At 40.3% G+C, this 15,815-nt stretch overlaps 1 protein-coding gene across 1 annotated transcript in view; it reads right to left on the bottom strand.

The window, feature by feature from the left end:
* LOC108791126 (leucine-rich repeat and fibronectin type III domain-containing protein 1-like protein) overlaps positions 1 to 15,815 on the bottom strand; it is a 91,713-nt gene that overhangs the window by 53,197 nt on the left and 22,701 nt on the right. Inside the window, exon 2 of the mRNA XM_018561510.1 lies at positions 8,394 to 9,787. Within this exon, the coding sequence (XP_018417012.1) occupies positions 8,394 to 9,772 (1,379 nt within the window). The 5' untranslated portion in view covers positions 9,773 to 9,787. The remainder of the gene's footprint in view (positions 1 to 8,393; positions 9,788 to 15,815) is intronic.

Raw genomic sequence — 15,815 nt, 5'->3', positions numbered from 1 at the left:
CCCTAGTACAGGGCTACAGATCCCCCCCCCTTCTCATCTCCATAACAGCGGGGGAAGAGTATTGTAGTGTTTAGTTAGGAACAATGCTAACTAAAAGCAAGGCAGCGTTGCAGTTTTGCATTCTGATCACCAGGGGAGAGGAGACTGTGGAAATGCTTCTGCTTGCCTGCAGCAGACTTCTAAAAGCTACATCTTTTTTGAGAAATCAAACTCTTTTACACATGTCACAAATGTATTCATACAGACTTGAAAAGACCACATTAAGTACATCTAAATTTTTATTTTGGCTGACATTGTACCTTTATTGTAACATATGACTTTGTTAATATTTTCTTATGAAGAACAGTTATTCCGCCTTGCAGCCACTCTCCCCCACAATGAAACAATTTCTTTAATACCTCTTCCAATGATTAGCTAACGCTGCAGATGATTATTAAATAAGCTGAACTGCTAGGTCACAATGAGAAAATAAATCAATGTTACAATGAGCATTATCCTGCTACACAATTACATTCTCACGAAGGGCAATTTCTATCTACTACCCCGCTTTTTGTCAATCCATTAGGGGAAAGAAACTGGATAGGAGTCATATACAGTAATCTGTCGGCGATAATTGTATTACAAGTGAAATAAGACTAATTTTGCCTTGATCCCTCTTAGCTTTAGGCTGCATTAAATGGATTATTGCCTTTCAAAGGGAAAGTGCATTTCAGTTCACTTTTTTTATGGCCAGGAAAGCATAATTTCCAGCTGAGGATTAACTGGGTAGCAAGGTTATTGGAGAGCTACTGTATAAATACAATACAGCTCCACATTAAATGTGGATTTAGAGGGGAAACAATGACTGATGACGGAACAGGCTAATTTGTCATATTTTGCCTGCTAACGTATGTGTGTGGGTGTGTGTATATATATATATATGTGTGTGTGTTATATTTATTTATATTTCCACAGTTTTGAGGGACAGACCTCCAGAGGGATGAAGGATTAGCAATGAGCTAAAAATATTGGCCCCTTGAATTGTAAATGCACATACAAGATTGTTTTGTGCTGGTTGGACTCAATATGTACATGCTTGTATGTGCCAACCAAGGCATATCATTCAATTCTTCATTGGCGTTTCAAGATGAAGATTCAATTTGCTCCTTAGAACAATTTGCTCCTTAGCAAAGTGGGAAAGGCCTATCTGATTGACCATCTTTGAAATTAAACATGCAGATGCAAGGATTGAATAATCTTATAGCTCTCTGTCTTGTCTATCGTGATTGGCGTTTACCTGGGCACTGAAACAATAAGCCAGAGGCCATTTTATCTTCTAAAGGAAAGAAGCGCATTGGCTGCCATTACGCTCCTCTCCTGAAAATGCTCTGAGTGGTCATCCTTATCCTGGCTTTATTTAGTGAGTCAATTACATGGAATAAGCAAGCATTCAGTCAAGTCAGGATAACAACCTGCATGCTTGTTTCAGCTCAGTGCTTCACTAAATAGTTAACGTTGTCACTTTCTTTCAGGGAAAAGTGACATTCTATTTAAAGCTCAACATATCAACCATCTAGTACTCAACTTCTTACTGCTTTTCCACCAATCTGTACCTCTAATGATACAGTGCTCCAGCTTAATAAACAGACCTTTACACTGTCAGATTATGGAAGCGGTGAAATCATCAACCTTGTGTAAGCTCTGACACCATATAACACAGTGTATTTTGCCAGGCAGTGGTAGGAGGTCATCTTATTAAGTGGCAATATCAACCTCAATGCTTCCATCTTTAAAAGCAAGGCAGCCCTGATGCTCTCATTGTACTATCAAGACCCTTTCCCTTTATAGGGCATCTCCAAAGTCCCCTTTGGGCATCTCCAAAGTATAAACTGTGGTGAAGTGAAGAGATAAGGGAGTTTAGTATGTTAATAATGGTCAGTTCCATTTAAAGTAACAGGTCATGAAATTTCAGGATCTCTAGGTTTTTGCCTTCCACTCCACCTGGCACCTTGGTGAGCAGACTGCCAAGGCCCAGATGTGCACCAACTTGTACTTTAAAATCAGTGAATGGGGGCATGGAGATGTTTCCAGTATAAACGCACCTCCCCGTAGGAACACTAGGATTGGCATGCTGGAGGTGCCTTTTAAGTAGGTTCTCCAAGTAAAAAAGTTAAAAGCAGAGCATCTCCAGCAAACAGATAACAGGTGAGTGAAGAAGTGAGCAAATGTAGTATGTAAAGAACAATTCCACACTTTCATTTAAGTACACTATTGGAGCAGAGGTCTAAGCAGTTCCAGACCTAAGTTATACACATACACAAATTATGATATGAAACCGTTGACCGATCTTGTGGCAAGTGTGCTTCTCTCTTGGGCTCTTTATAGAGATGAAGATAAGGACGTAAATATAGTCATAACAAACCATGCAACTGCTATGGTGCCCAGGCAGAATTGCCTTTTTAGAGGTAGTGATTGATGAGACATCCTTAACATGTTGTCAAGGGACCAATTCACACAAATTTACAATCCTGAGTAAAGACAATTGCCTTCAAATTTGGAGCAATTGCCAATGTCCTCTTTGCCTCTTAAAGGCAATTTCCAACAAACACATGTTGGTAAAAAAGAAGGTGATATGTGAATAACATTTTAAAGTGTATGTCAAGGGAAAAATAGACCCCCATATAACTGCTCATTTCCCCATATCTTATCCTTTTAAAGACTCATAAGTTCAGAAAAATACATGTTGACCTGCCAGAAATACACTCCACTTGATTTTATGTTGGGGCTGACAACACACAGCATTTGTGTGGACTGAATTATGTCAGCCCATCCCAGCTGTCTTTTGCAAAACTACTAAGTCCCTCCCACTGTCCTCATCTCCATAACAGAGACATGCAGGGTTATTCACAAAAGGTTGAAGAGTTTGGAGAAGGCAGAAGAAGTGAACAATCTAGGCCAAAATAGGTGCTTTGGAAAAAGTCTCCAATTCAGCTCACTTTCCAGTTCAGCTATATTGTCCTAGATTGTTCACTTCCCCTGCCTTCTCAAAACTCTTCACCCTTTTGTGAATAGCCCTAGAAATGTCCTGTAGTCCAAAAAAAAGTCCATCAGCTATTTTTGCAGTTATAAAAAAAGACAACAAACAAAAAGTTTCAATGGTGGCTTTAGCAAACCAAAAGGTAGCAAGTAAGAGAACATCAATTTTAGGGTTTACAGTACATACCCTTTAATCCTATACTCCTGTTGCACTAGTTTCTCTGGGATCTGTTAGCTGAGGCTTTGCTCCATCCCTATTTGGAACTGAACCAGGTAGTAAAATATGGGGCTTGGTGATGTTATTTATAGCTTATACTCACCTTCTCCAAGTCTATCAGTATTCGGTATTAGCACTTAGTATTTGTTAGTATTAGCATTTGAAAGGGTATTTCAAGCTTTAATATAAAAAAAATATACTGAAAGAGGTTGTATGTGTGTGTGACCATCTATCTCCGAACCAAACTCCACTCAATTTCATAGGTGTCTGTGGCCACTGCTAGCCTCTGCTACCTCCTCAATCAATGAAAATCACCAATCGCATCAAATAAACTGTGTGCGTAAGGGAAAGGTTCAGGGGACCTCACCTCCAGACATCAGATACCAATTTAAGGAGACTTCTAAAAACCATACATACCTTCATGGTGATCTTACAGAAAATTGTTGTATATTTCAGACAGCTCTGAATGCTCCCTATCTGTCCTCCATTGTATCACAAATATGAGATTATTGTAATTACCGAGTGATCTAGCATTATAATGATATAATAGTGATCGTATAAGGTGTTTACAGAGTATCCGAGGAAAAGATGTCACTCTCTGACAAACTGGTCGATGCGTTTAAATAACTCACAGTGTACAGGTAAAAACTCATTAAACTCCTGTACAGCTGCAAAAAATATGGAGCCATCACAAGAATGTTTTTACTCTATTCAGTAAGTGCTAAAAATCTATATCTGTGCTGATTTCATTGTAGGAATAAAGAGAATATTTATGAAGTTGGTGCCTGGAAGGACCATTATATTGCTCAGAATTAAGAGTCTATGCATTTGAGGAATAATTCAGCCTCTCTAGCTATGAAACGTGAATGTCTCAATTAGTTGGATCCTGTGAGATGGAAAATAAGGTTTGTGAACAACAGACTTTGGGTCTTTTCAGCCTTTTTTTTTTTCTTCAGTGTAACTTTAGAGCCTCAAAGCTTTTATGTGGAAATATGAATCTATTCAATAAGCTATCACAATACACTAGATACAGCAATAGCATCAATGAAAGATGGCTGCAAATTGGTAGTGACTGGTTCCCACAATGTGCACACTGTTCTTGTCATATTAAAAGGATTTAAGGAGAATGTAAAGGATAACATTATTGTTTAGTCATTTATAGCATCTGAAAGGGTTAAATGCGGCTTTGGCAAACCCTAATGCCAGTGGCACTAGCAGCCACTGCCATTGCATGTAATTGACAGGTTATTAGGTTGTCAATTTCAAAGCCTGGGCCACCCACCTTCTTTGCATTACCCATAAAACCCAAACTAGTCCCTGCTCCTCCCCGCTGGGTGTTCGGATGGGCTGACATCCTCCGTTCTCACAAGATTTTCATGGACATAGGCTGGCTCTGCAAACACCGGAGGTGGAGGGTGAGGGGTGTGAAGTCAAGGTAAGTGATGGAAGGGGGTTGGGAGTATTAGGGGGACTCCTGTGGTCTCACGGCTCTGAATTAAACCCTTGTCACATGACTGCAGACTGTGACACATGACATCATTCTCAGTATTCTGTTAAGTCAACCTCTCTTACATGTCATGTGCAGCCTGTGTGGTATTATGACAGGCAGCATTGCCTGCCACCTGTGGCAGAGTCTCAGGTGTTTTACTCCTGTATCCCCATCTATCCACAGATAACCTCAGTCTGCATCACCATTGATCATGGTACCTGGGTATTGATCACTGGGAAGGTTCCATGTTATCATGGTGATAACTACTTGATATCACTGAATACCTGCTCGCCGCGGAGGAAATTGCTGTGTGGTTCCGAAGTAGGCCACCCTCATGCCAGTCGTACAGTGGTACCCTGTGTTCCTAAAGGTACAGGGTTTGGAGCTAATCCAAGGCCTAGAAGTTGATGCGTTGGAGTTGATCTGAGGTTTGAAGTCCCTGCATTTGGGATTCATCTGAGGTCTGAAGTGCCTGCATTTGGGACTAATCTGAGGTCTGAGGTCTATGCATTGGGGCTGATCTGATGTCTAGATGTTTATGAATTAGGGTTGATTTGAGGTCTGAAGTTTATGCTTGGGGTTGATCTCCAGTCTGAAGTTTATGCACTGGGGTTAATGCGAGGTCTAGAAGTTTCTGTATTGGGGTTGATGTGAAGTCTGAAGTGTATACATTGGGGCAACTATGAGTGCAAACATTGGAGACAAAGTAGGAACACAATGTGCAACTGTTATTTGACCGGTTGTCTAATGCTTGTGAACATTAATGTTGAAAGTGTTAGATACTCTGTCAAGGGTATTTTGCCGTATACCTACTAGGGAGAGTCACCACTCTATTTGACTTGGTGACCATTGTTTTAGAGCTGTCGCCAGAACAAGAGGGGAGTAAAAAAAAATCCAAAGGGGACATATGTTCTGGTGACACCTGTCAGATGAGCATTTCCATTACTTTCGGGAAATTCCTCTCCTTTTCTGTAGCATCTCCATTAGAGGAAGTGAGGAAAATCTCTCCAATGAGACACATGCAGTAAAAATAACTTGGCCCGGGGTTTTAATCCTTACTTGCGCTATCCAAAACTGATGTTTTTTTTCATTTACATACACATTTTATTTTATACTTATAGCAGTGATTTAGGGGGGCTATATTTCCCCCCAAAATGCATTTACCTTTATGCTTTATTGTTACCAATAAAAACTCTTTTGCCCTCTTCTTCATTTGGTGGCACCTACATTTTTTGTTCTAATTTACTTCTCCAAGGCCCCCCCTCCTGCCCTCTGTGGGGACCCTGTAGGTGGAAGTGCAGCTAATAATAATTTAATCGAGCCTCACAAAAGAAACCCATACTGCAAACACCGGACATTTATAATCAAATCACAGTGCCTCTCACTCTAACTCACATTTGTATCATCAGTTTTGTATTCCAGTCTGCAGAGATTTTACCTCACTTCTTGTTCTTATAATACCAGAACAAGAAGACTAAAAATGTGTTTTTGTGTCCATGTGGGAGATTTCGTATTGTTGCCTAATCTGACCAGGAAGAGAAATCTCCCTGGTAGAGACACAGACTGTCATTAAAACCAGGCAGAGACTCTTACACAGCCCGGCTCTATCCTAAACAAAATAAAAGGATTTTGCTGGAGTTAGGCCCTTATTTTTTGAAGTTTACTGCTTGCAGCAATGAAGGTAACGCACATACACCAGGTATTTGCAGGGTGCTTCAAGAAAGCATGGGGTACTGCACACACATAATTGCAGCATACTAGTTATAAACAAGACCTGATCAAATTCAGAACATGCTGTGAACCACCCTTCTGGGTACCAAATTCAGAAATTCCAACAGCAATTAAGCAGCCTTAATCTGTGACACACTATACCACATAGCCAGTGGGATTTTTGCAGGTGAACATATTAAGTGATTTTAGAGCTTAAAGTAGCGAAAGCAAAATACATCTGGTTAAAACTTTTTTTAAACAAAAAAACAAGGTAATAATACCTTCCCATTGATTGCCAAGCTCTGACCCTCTTCTGGCTGCAAGTTCTAACAACAGTCAACAATATCTGCTTCCAAGAATATCTGGCAGCATTGGCTGGATCATTAAGGCAAATTTGATTCTATCTGGACCCTTGGATCTCTAATTTAGTCACCACGCTCAGGTTCTTGTTTCCCTATTTAGTTTGTTTCTCTTTCCTTGCGTTCATATTGAGCCTGTTATCCATGTCATTTTGTCTCAAAGTGAAAATCTACTCAATACTGGATTTTAAATCCTAGGATTGTAACTTAAAATGGGGCCCTAGAGCCAAATGTTGATGGGGCCCACCCACTGCTCAGCATGCCACCCCTTTCTGGTGAAATTTCTGTGGCACCTGCCATTTGTTATGCTTGAAGAAAAGCCTCTTCATCACTGGTGGCCATTGTTATAAACTGCATACATATTTTACCCTGGACTTCCAGGTGGCTTGTGGTAACCTACACACTGAACCTATTTTCACCCTATTTACATAGAAAACAATAAGATTTTTATTTTTATTACCAAAATGTAGTTTATAATTCCTCAAATGCACACCTTATATGCAATTTGTCTATTTTTTAATGTGACCCTACAAAAAAGAAATGGTCATCTCTGATTTAGTTTGCTACTAGGGGGATACCTGACTGCTAAGCCCCATCTACCTGCACCTCATCAACTAAAAGTGTACTTAAAGTGACACTAAACTCAGGAGTTAAATCTTAAAAATGCATTCAAGTACCTTAACTATTAACAAAAATGTAGCCTTTTTGAGCATCACTCGGCTGTAGATCCTCAAATCATCTCTGAATTCAAGCTGACACTGTCCTTCCTTCTGGAGGGTGGCTACTTTTGTGTGTGTTGTAAAGTAAACTAAACATTAGATTGTAGTCCATCTTACGAGCTTGGAGCGGTGGTTACTTTACAACACACACAAGAACCATGGGGAACAAAAGTAGCCACCCTCCAGAAGGAAGGACAGAGTCAGCATGAATTCAGAGATAATCTAAAGATCTACAGCTGAGTGATGCTCAAATAAGATACATTTTTGTTAATGGTTAAGGTAGTTGAATGCGTTTTTAAGATTTAACTCCTTGATTTATTGTCACTTTAAGTACACTTTTATTTGATGAGGTGCAAGTGGGTGGGTTTAGCAGGGAAGTCAGTTATCCCTCTAGTAGCAAACTAAATCAGAGAGGGTCAATTCTGCTTAAAAAGGGTAATAGTGAGTTTAGTGTCACTTTAATAGCTACTAAAGTACTCTAATTGAACAGAGGAATGGCAAATAGTCATGGCTTTGCCCAAAAGTAAGGTTTCTCGTAGTAAAGGAAAACCAAATCATAGAGACATAAAGGAAGACTTTTCTGAATAATAGATAACAAAGAGCATTTAAATATAAAATAGATGACAGGTTTACTTTAAGTTACTTTCATGTTTACAAACTATGCTTCTTTTAAATGACCTGCATTGTATATAACAAAGAAAAAGAGAAAATGTTATGAAAAAAAATCTCCTTTCTGTCCGTTTTATAAATGAGCCACTTTGTTCTGACTAAAGTCTCTGACTCTAAACCTTATAATGATACTGTGGTCATTAACCCATCTGCCTGCATTGCTTGAGACTTGTTCTATAGTAATTTGCCTTTTGCTCTTAGCTGACCAGAATTACCTGTAAATGAGGATGTCATCTAATGAGCTGTTGTACTGAATCTGGTACATCCTTATCCCTGGGATGTGACTCTGGGGAGGCCATTGGATGAGTGCCGAGGATGAGGTCAACTCTGCAACCACAACCTTCCTATCATGCAGAGATTTCGTTTCATTGGATGGAATGCTAGACTTGGCAGGCGTCAGGATATCAGAAAGCCCTGACTCTGTTTCCTTCTCATAGCTGGTGCTGTTTGCAAGGTTGGGGAATTGGTTGACTATGAGCTCCACGTTTGCAGTTGATTCCCCTGCAGCATTGGATGCAATGCAGGTATAATTTCCACGATCTGTAAACCTGGTGGTGAAAATGTCTAAAGTTCCATTGTCATATGACATAGTCCTAGTGGTATTGGAGACCAGCTTCCCATCAGGAGAAATCCATCTAACATAAGGTTCAGGGTCACCTACTGCTTTGCATTTTAATGAGATACTTTTGCCTTCCATGACCTCCAGCTTTGAAGTTCGGTGAGTTATCATAGGAGGGTCACAAACAAATTCCTCCTCTTTTATTGACCAGAAATATTTACCCATTAGCTCAGAGGGCGAGGCGCATGTTTCCAAGTCATCCTCTCTGGTAAGCCGTCGAAGCCACACCAGTTCACAGTTACAATGAAGAGGATTCCCGCCAAAGCTGAGCACCAATGATGTTAAGGGAGATCCTTTTGATTTGGCATAAACAGGGATCCTAGAAAATAATGGGTCCGGTGGTATCTTTTTTAGTTTGTTAGAGGTCATATCCAATCGGGCCAGTTTATGGAGATTGGAGAAGATTCCCTCAGGAACATATTCAATGAGATTATGATCAAGACCAACTGTATTAACACTGGATAGCCTCCCGATAGTCTCCCAAGGAATGTCAACAAGATTGTTGTAGGACAAGTCCAGATCTTCCAAGGTGTCGATAAAGTCATCAAATGATCCTGGAGCTATGTAATGGATCTGATTGTTACTCAAGATCAAATGTCGGAGGTTTAGTAAACCTTTAAAATGTTCTTCACTGACAAAGCTTAACCGGTTGCTGTCCAAATGCAAGGCATGGAGCCCTTTTAGGTCAAAGAATGCATAAGGCATGACCTGACTAATGGTGTTTCGCGAGAGTGTTAAGTGAATGAGGTCCGTCATGTTAGCAAAATCTTTCCTTCGAAGAGTGGTTATGAAATTGTCCATGAGTCGAAGCTCTGCTGTCCTCCTGTCTATGGTGGGGGGCACAAATAGAAGGCCGGTCTTGGTACAGAGGATAGTGTAAGATGGAGAGACATTCTGACAGGAACATCTCTTAGGGCACATCATGGCCTTTGCAGATGTGCTTATAATCAGCAAATAAATTGCCAGCCTTTCCATGGTCAGGTTTAGAACCTGCAAAAAAGCACAAGAGACGGTTTTAGCACATGTTCATGCATTAAAAATAATTATTTACATGATCCTACAAATACTGGCTACAACCTTCTGTGACTGCCTATCACGCCATCGACACCATTGTTTCTTAAAATGGAAGTCTTTCATTTTAAAAGAGCTGACAGGCAGGCTTTTTATGACAAAAGAGATTGTACAATTATTTTCTGTCATAGATCCTCCTTTTAGCCTGTCGCACTTTTTTTGCCTGTCTACAAGCGCAGCTCAGTGTACAGTCTTCCCACAATTCCTTGCTGATAAAAACTGGAATGAACATAATCATTTAAATCCTTGAAAAACTACCAAATATAATTCTACATCTTATAGTACATTAGCGTGATTCATAAGCTGTAAATGTGGTGTACCTAGGGTATTTGACAACCAGAGAGAATCATTTCCCCCCACTCAACAAAATTATCTTCAGTGATAATTGGCAAATTGGAATGAAATAAATGGTAATTACCAGAAAAAAAAAATGCAGTGCCCCCATGTATCGTTGGTCAGTAGAAAAAAGCTCCCCGTACATCGTTGGTCAATAGAGAAGACCACCTGCTTAACATAATTGATCAGTGGTGTCCTTTTTCATTCCTCCCCCCAAGCTAGTTTAGACAGTGAAAGGACAGCATCAGAATGAGGTCACCCCTTTACTCACTCTGGTCCTACCCTATTATACCTTCCCAACATTTGTGCATGTAATATACCTGATTGGCCCCCGATCCTTCTCCTTCCTCTCCCCTGATGTACCAGGAGTTGCAAGAGGCTAATGCCAAGTCAAATTCAGGTAATAAAACAAGCAGCATTTAATGTTTTTCTTAGAGAGAAATAGAGATATATTTCATACATCTGGAGTTTAACAAAGCATTTGTTCAAAACCAGTACGGTGTCATGAGAACAAAATGGGTTTATGGTAATATGGTACAATGTACAGTAATGAATCAAATCATGATATATAAGTGGTTTGTCGACCAGGCGGCAGGCAGCCCAAATTGCTTTTCTTTGTTTGTAATGTGTTTGTTTTTTTAATATATATCTGCCTGGAGTATTAGTTGAAAAGGGGGCTTCTTACACTGGTAGAAATGGGAAAATGTCCTGACAAATGGTCAGAAAAATTCCCAGCTACATTACAGTCAGTGGGAATGTGGCACTTTATAGATATCTATAAAAATTATTGGTGTTGGTTATGTACAGGCCCCATGCCTCTGGCTCTGCTGAGTGACAATGACTCTGGAACTACCCAGCTGGAGGCCCATCCACCACTGCTCGCTACTTCAAGGAACCCCAGCAACCTCTTGAGGAACCTTAGTTTTCCACATAACCCTGGCTGAGAGAGGCTGATCTATACAATAGCATTTTGCTGGATACCTGTCCTAGCCACTGGGATCCTATCCAAAAACCTAGAAATTATACATACTAGAAGACTATAACTATACTTTTTTCTGTCTTTATATTTTGTGCAGATGGTGAAATCGGCAATAAATTTAGCTATCCACAGTGATAGACAAACCTCACACCCATGAGCAGTGCGCTAAACAGCAATATCAAGCTAATAATTACAGATTCATAAGCAGGACGGATATATTGCACAGCTTATAAATGAGAAGAGTTATATTAGTCCCTGTGACTTGCATCTCTTGTTACACCCTTGTTAGAGTTTTTCAATAAATTAATTCTTGTTATCTGGTATTTCTAGTTTCTATAGACATATTGGTAGGGACGGTTACAAAGTCATTGTGTAGGCTTGTCATTTGGTTGCATTTCTTTTTGTGTTTTTATGATATTTGTCTGAGCACTGCAGATGGTCTTCTTGAGGTAAGATTCGTCTTCCAATATAAAATAGGTAGAGTACAAGTCAGCTTGAATGTGTTTACTGTGCAATGCATTTGTAGTTTCTAGTTCAATACCATATTTTCTTTTCACATTATGTGAATGTTATGTTTGTACAATTTGTCCTTGATCATATGATGCTACTGTGTACATAGCAGGGCAGCTTTAAAGCTACGCATAGAGCGGGCATATCAGACTCTGATGGAATAAGCTGCTAAATCTGGAAAAGATACCCCAGGAAGTGCCACATTCGTTCTACTGAGGGTTGCACTAACATAACTGAAATGTTATGTGATTTCTTTCAGAATCAGCATACCAATGATAAAGCTTTGGTTTTTAATACATCAGACAAACAGTTTTCTTTAACTCTTGGTGCTAATGGCTGCCAGCTGAACAATTCACTTGCTGTTGCATAATCAAAGTTTTCAACAGTTTATCACAGTTTTTCACGCAGACTTGATGGGCTGCTCATTCAAAGCTCCGGGGGTTCCCTCATGAACATAAAAAACAAAAGGGAACAGAGCGCCACCTCCGTGTGTAAAATCGTTTGCACACGGAGGTGGCACTCTGTTCCCTTTTTGTTTTGTTTTTTTAATACATTTTATAAAAGTACACATCTGATAGATAAAAAAATGTAAGTCACCAAACTATAAGATAATGGATGGAAGCATCACCATATTGAATTATAGAAAACAGTGAAACATCCATTTTAAAGAGGTTTTGTTAATTTGCCCATTAAGGACAAAGTGACAGGTTCCGCTGTAGGAAGAACCTCCCTTCTGATACCCCCCTTCTGTGAATTCCCCTGCTGCTCCCTTGGAACACTAAATCCCTTTGTAAGCTGGGATTGTATTGGAGCTTACACAGTGTAAACCTCTCTTCGTATGACAGTGTTTGGGCCTGGTGATTGGCTGCTGAGGCCTAAAGCAGTGCATTCTGTGAGGAGGTCACATGCTTCTCCATACCTGAAAGCTCTGGGGGTTCTTCTTCCGCAAGAACCCTTTTATTTGCCCTCAATGGTAAACGTGACAGTTTTGTTAAATCCTTAGACTGGTTAGGGACCTCAAGGAAGGAGTAGGTACTGTAGGCTCCCAAAAACACCAGTATCAAATGCCCACACATGACAGCCAGTAAATTGAACCTCCTTTGACAGCCATCCTCTATAACAGGAGGCACTTGTTGGCTTTTTGTGCATAGTTCCTAATTATATGTAACTGTATGTACGTATATAGAAGCAGTCATATTTCACTCTCCCTGCTTAATAATGCTTCACAATGAATGTTCCTTGCAATTACTCTTTACTAATTCAATTCTACCAGAATAAAAACAATGAGATCTTCTTTCTGCAGTTGTTAATCAGGGAGACTAATGCTAGCCATAAACGCTTAGATTGCTCGTGTTCAGGCCTGTAAGCTATGTGAGAAATCCATCTATTCCTCCCATCCACGCTAAACAGCATAGATGGAGAAATCGCTTCTTCCAGCTATTGTATTCAGACAGCAGGCACTTGCTGCTTTCTGAATACCAGGACAGTGACTGCATCTAATTGAATATAGCTGCTGTTGAGCTGTATTTTTTCCGCCCAGCTCCTTCGATTCTTCAGTTGAAATTTGTTGAGATGGGTGCTGCTGACCACCCACGGCTCCACTTAAAAGAAATTTGCATATTTGATAAATAAAATACAGCCAGCAAGTAAAAACCTACAAGTTCATTAAATAAAATACAATCCTAAAGATATGGCACAGCAAGCACGTATAATGTGAAAGTTCACCATTACAATAACCACTCACTAAAAATAGACTTGTTTCCTTTATACTGGCCGTGCACATTCATTTTTTAAACGAAAAATATATAAACAAATACATCTCAATAACACTAACCACTGGATGTCAGTATTCCCTTATCACAGCCATAAACCGTTACTATACTTCATACTGTAGATATACACTTTTGGGATTACCTGTCCCCAGGGACAACTGTCTGATGTCATCCCCCTCGCCCACCGTCGATAGATTAGCATTCCCTCCATGATTTTTAAAGGGGTGTCTGTGCATTGGATACGCATGCACGCTTGGCTGAAATGCATGTTTATGTGAAGGGAGTTCATGTGAAACAGACTTGCAGGGACAGAATGGGAACCATTCCTACATCATCAGAAAAGATCCAAATTCACAGACACAAAACCAGGTTCTAGGTGTACAGACCCCCAGGGTAAGGTTACCAAATTTTCAAAATGAAATCCTGGGACATCATACTGACCATGCCCACTTGTACCCACACCCATAAACCACACCCCCATTTGTGCCACACCCATAAAATCACACCACCATTTTTAGCATGCCCTGAAACAATTGGTCACTGACTTCTGGAAGAGGAAGCAGACACTGAGGATATAAGGACCAAGTGCCCTGGACACTACAAGGAGTGAAATACTGTGTCGTGTACAATGCGCTGTGGTGAATCATGCATGCAGTCAAGTTGTGCTTACAGTGGGAGCGGCTAATGATACATGGTTAAATAAACCCTGAGCCTACTCTACTATGGGTCGAGCATGTGAATACAGAGTGCACAGATCAGGAGTAATGCACAGACTTCAGGTGTCAAAAGTTGTATAACGTATGGAGTGCAGGGGTCAGGATTGCATGAAGCAGAGAGCAGGAATCAGGAGTATGTAACATACATTACAGAGTGCAGGGGTCAGGAGTAGGTAACACATGGAATAAAGAGGTCAGGAGCAAGAAACGCATGGATTACAGGGGTCATGAGTAAGTAATACATGGAGTACAGGGGTTGTAGAGGAGTAATAGATATGTGGATGGGGGGTTGTAAAGGGGTCATAGATATGTGGCGGGGGGGGGATAGTAGTTGTGTACAGCTATTTCATGCTTTTTCTTGTAATTAGACAAGTGGATTATAATGGGGAATATTAGACTGTAATGTTCCCTATTATAATCTATTTCTCTGATTAAATGATTACAGGTAGGCATGTGATCTATCAAAGTTTGAGACTACGTTAGAATGTGTGACCAGTGACGTGGTCACACATTTTAACGTAATCTCACCCAGTTTTTCGGTGGTGGAATAGGTAAAGAATTCCAACGCTTTAATTTTTTGGTGTAACTGTATTTCATTTTGAAGGCATGTTTAAATACAATTAAATTAAAATTATTAAATCAAAACAATCTAAAATATAAACAATCAACGTCCCCCCCTCAGCGGGCCACGGTAAAATGATCAAACGTTGACCGGTCCGCGGCGATAAAAAGGTTGGGGAGCACTGCCCTAGACTATGCTGGCAAGTGGCACCAATTCTACCAAATCAAGCAGGATTGGCACTGCCACAGTTGTCACTGGGCTCATGAGGCATATGTATATCAATGCATATGTTATACAACCATACTATTATCACCTGCTAGATCCACGATTGGACAGGTCACATCACAAACATCCCTTTACTCCAATAATCTATTACTGTATTGGTGAACCACCAGCGCCATTGGTTGATGGAAGAGTTGTCCTGCCCTGTGTATTTACCGCTTTCTTTTGTAGGCAACACCTACATGCATTTATTATGTACTGTCATGACAATGGCATTATTTGTGCAATCTCTGAGGGCAGACAGCCTCAAATGTGGCTTTTTTATTTACGGGTAGTGAGACCGCACCACAATTTTTAGTTTTAAACTGGCAGCAATGAACACTGTGTATCTAGTTTCAAATACAACATAAACACACTATTCATTGCAAAAAAAAAGCCTGAAATATCCATTCAGCAGCAGGTTGTGATAGTCTGACTGACAACTACAACTACTTGGTCATGCAACACTATACTCAAATTAATTTTATTTCACTTTTGAAGACTTTCTTTTGGGGGGTATTTAATAACTAGGGATGCACCGATACAAGCATCGGTATCGGTATCGTACTCGTGCAAATACTCCGATACAAAAAACGAGTACCTGTGCCGCGTCCGCCATCTTCAGGGACCCGAAAACCGCCGCACACAGGACCTCCATTGCATCTTCAATTAAACAAGATGGCCGTGAACTCCTCCTCCAAGTCCTCAGTCATCTGCTCCATTCTGACCTCTTCTCCTGCTGATTGGCCGATTGGATGATGACAGGCTTCCTCACCAGTCAGGAGTGACTGGTGAGGAAGCCTGTCATCAT

The sequence above is a fragment of the Nanorana parkeri genome, unplaced genomic scaffold (genome assembly GCF_000935625.1).
Source record: "Nanorana parkeri isolate BGI_ZX_2015 unplaced genomic scaffold, ASM93562v1 scaffold528, whole genome shotgun sequence".
NCBI lineage: Eukaryota > Metazoa > Chordata > Amphibia > Anura > Dicroglossidae > Nanorana > Nanorana parkeri.
Note: the sequence above shows the minus strand (reverse complement) of the source record. Positions and strands in the feature narration are given on the sequence as shown.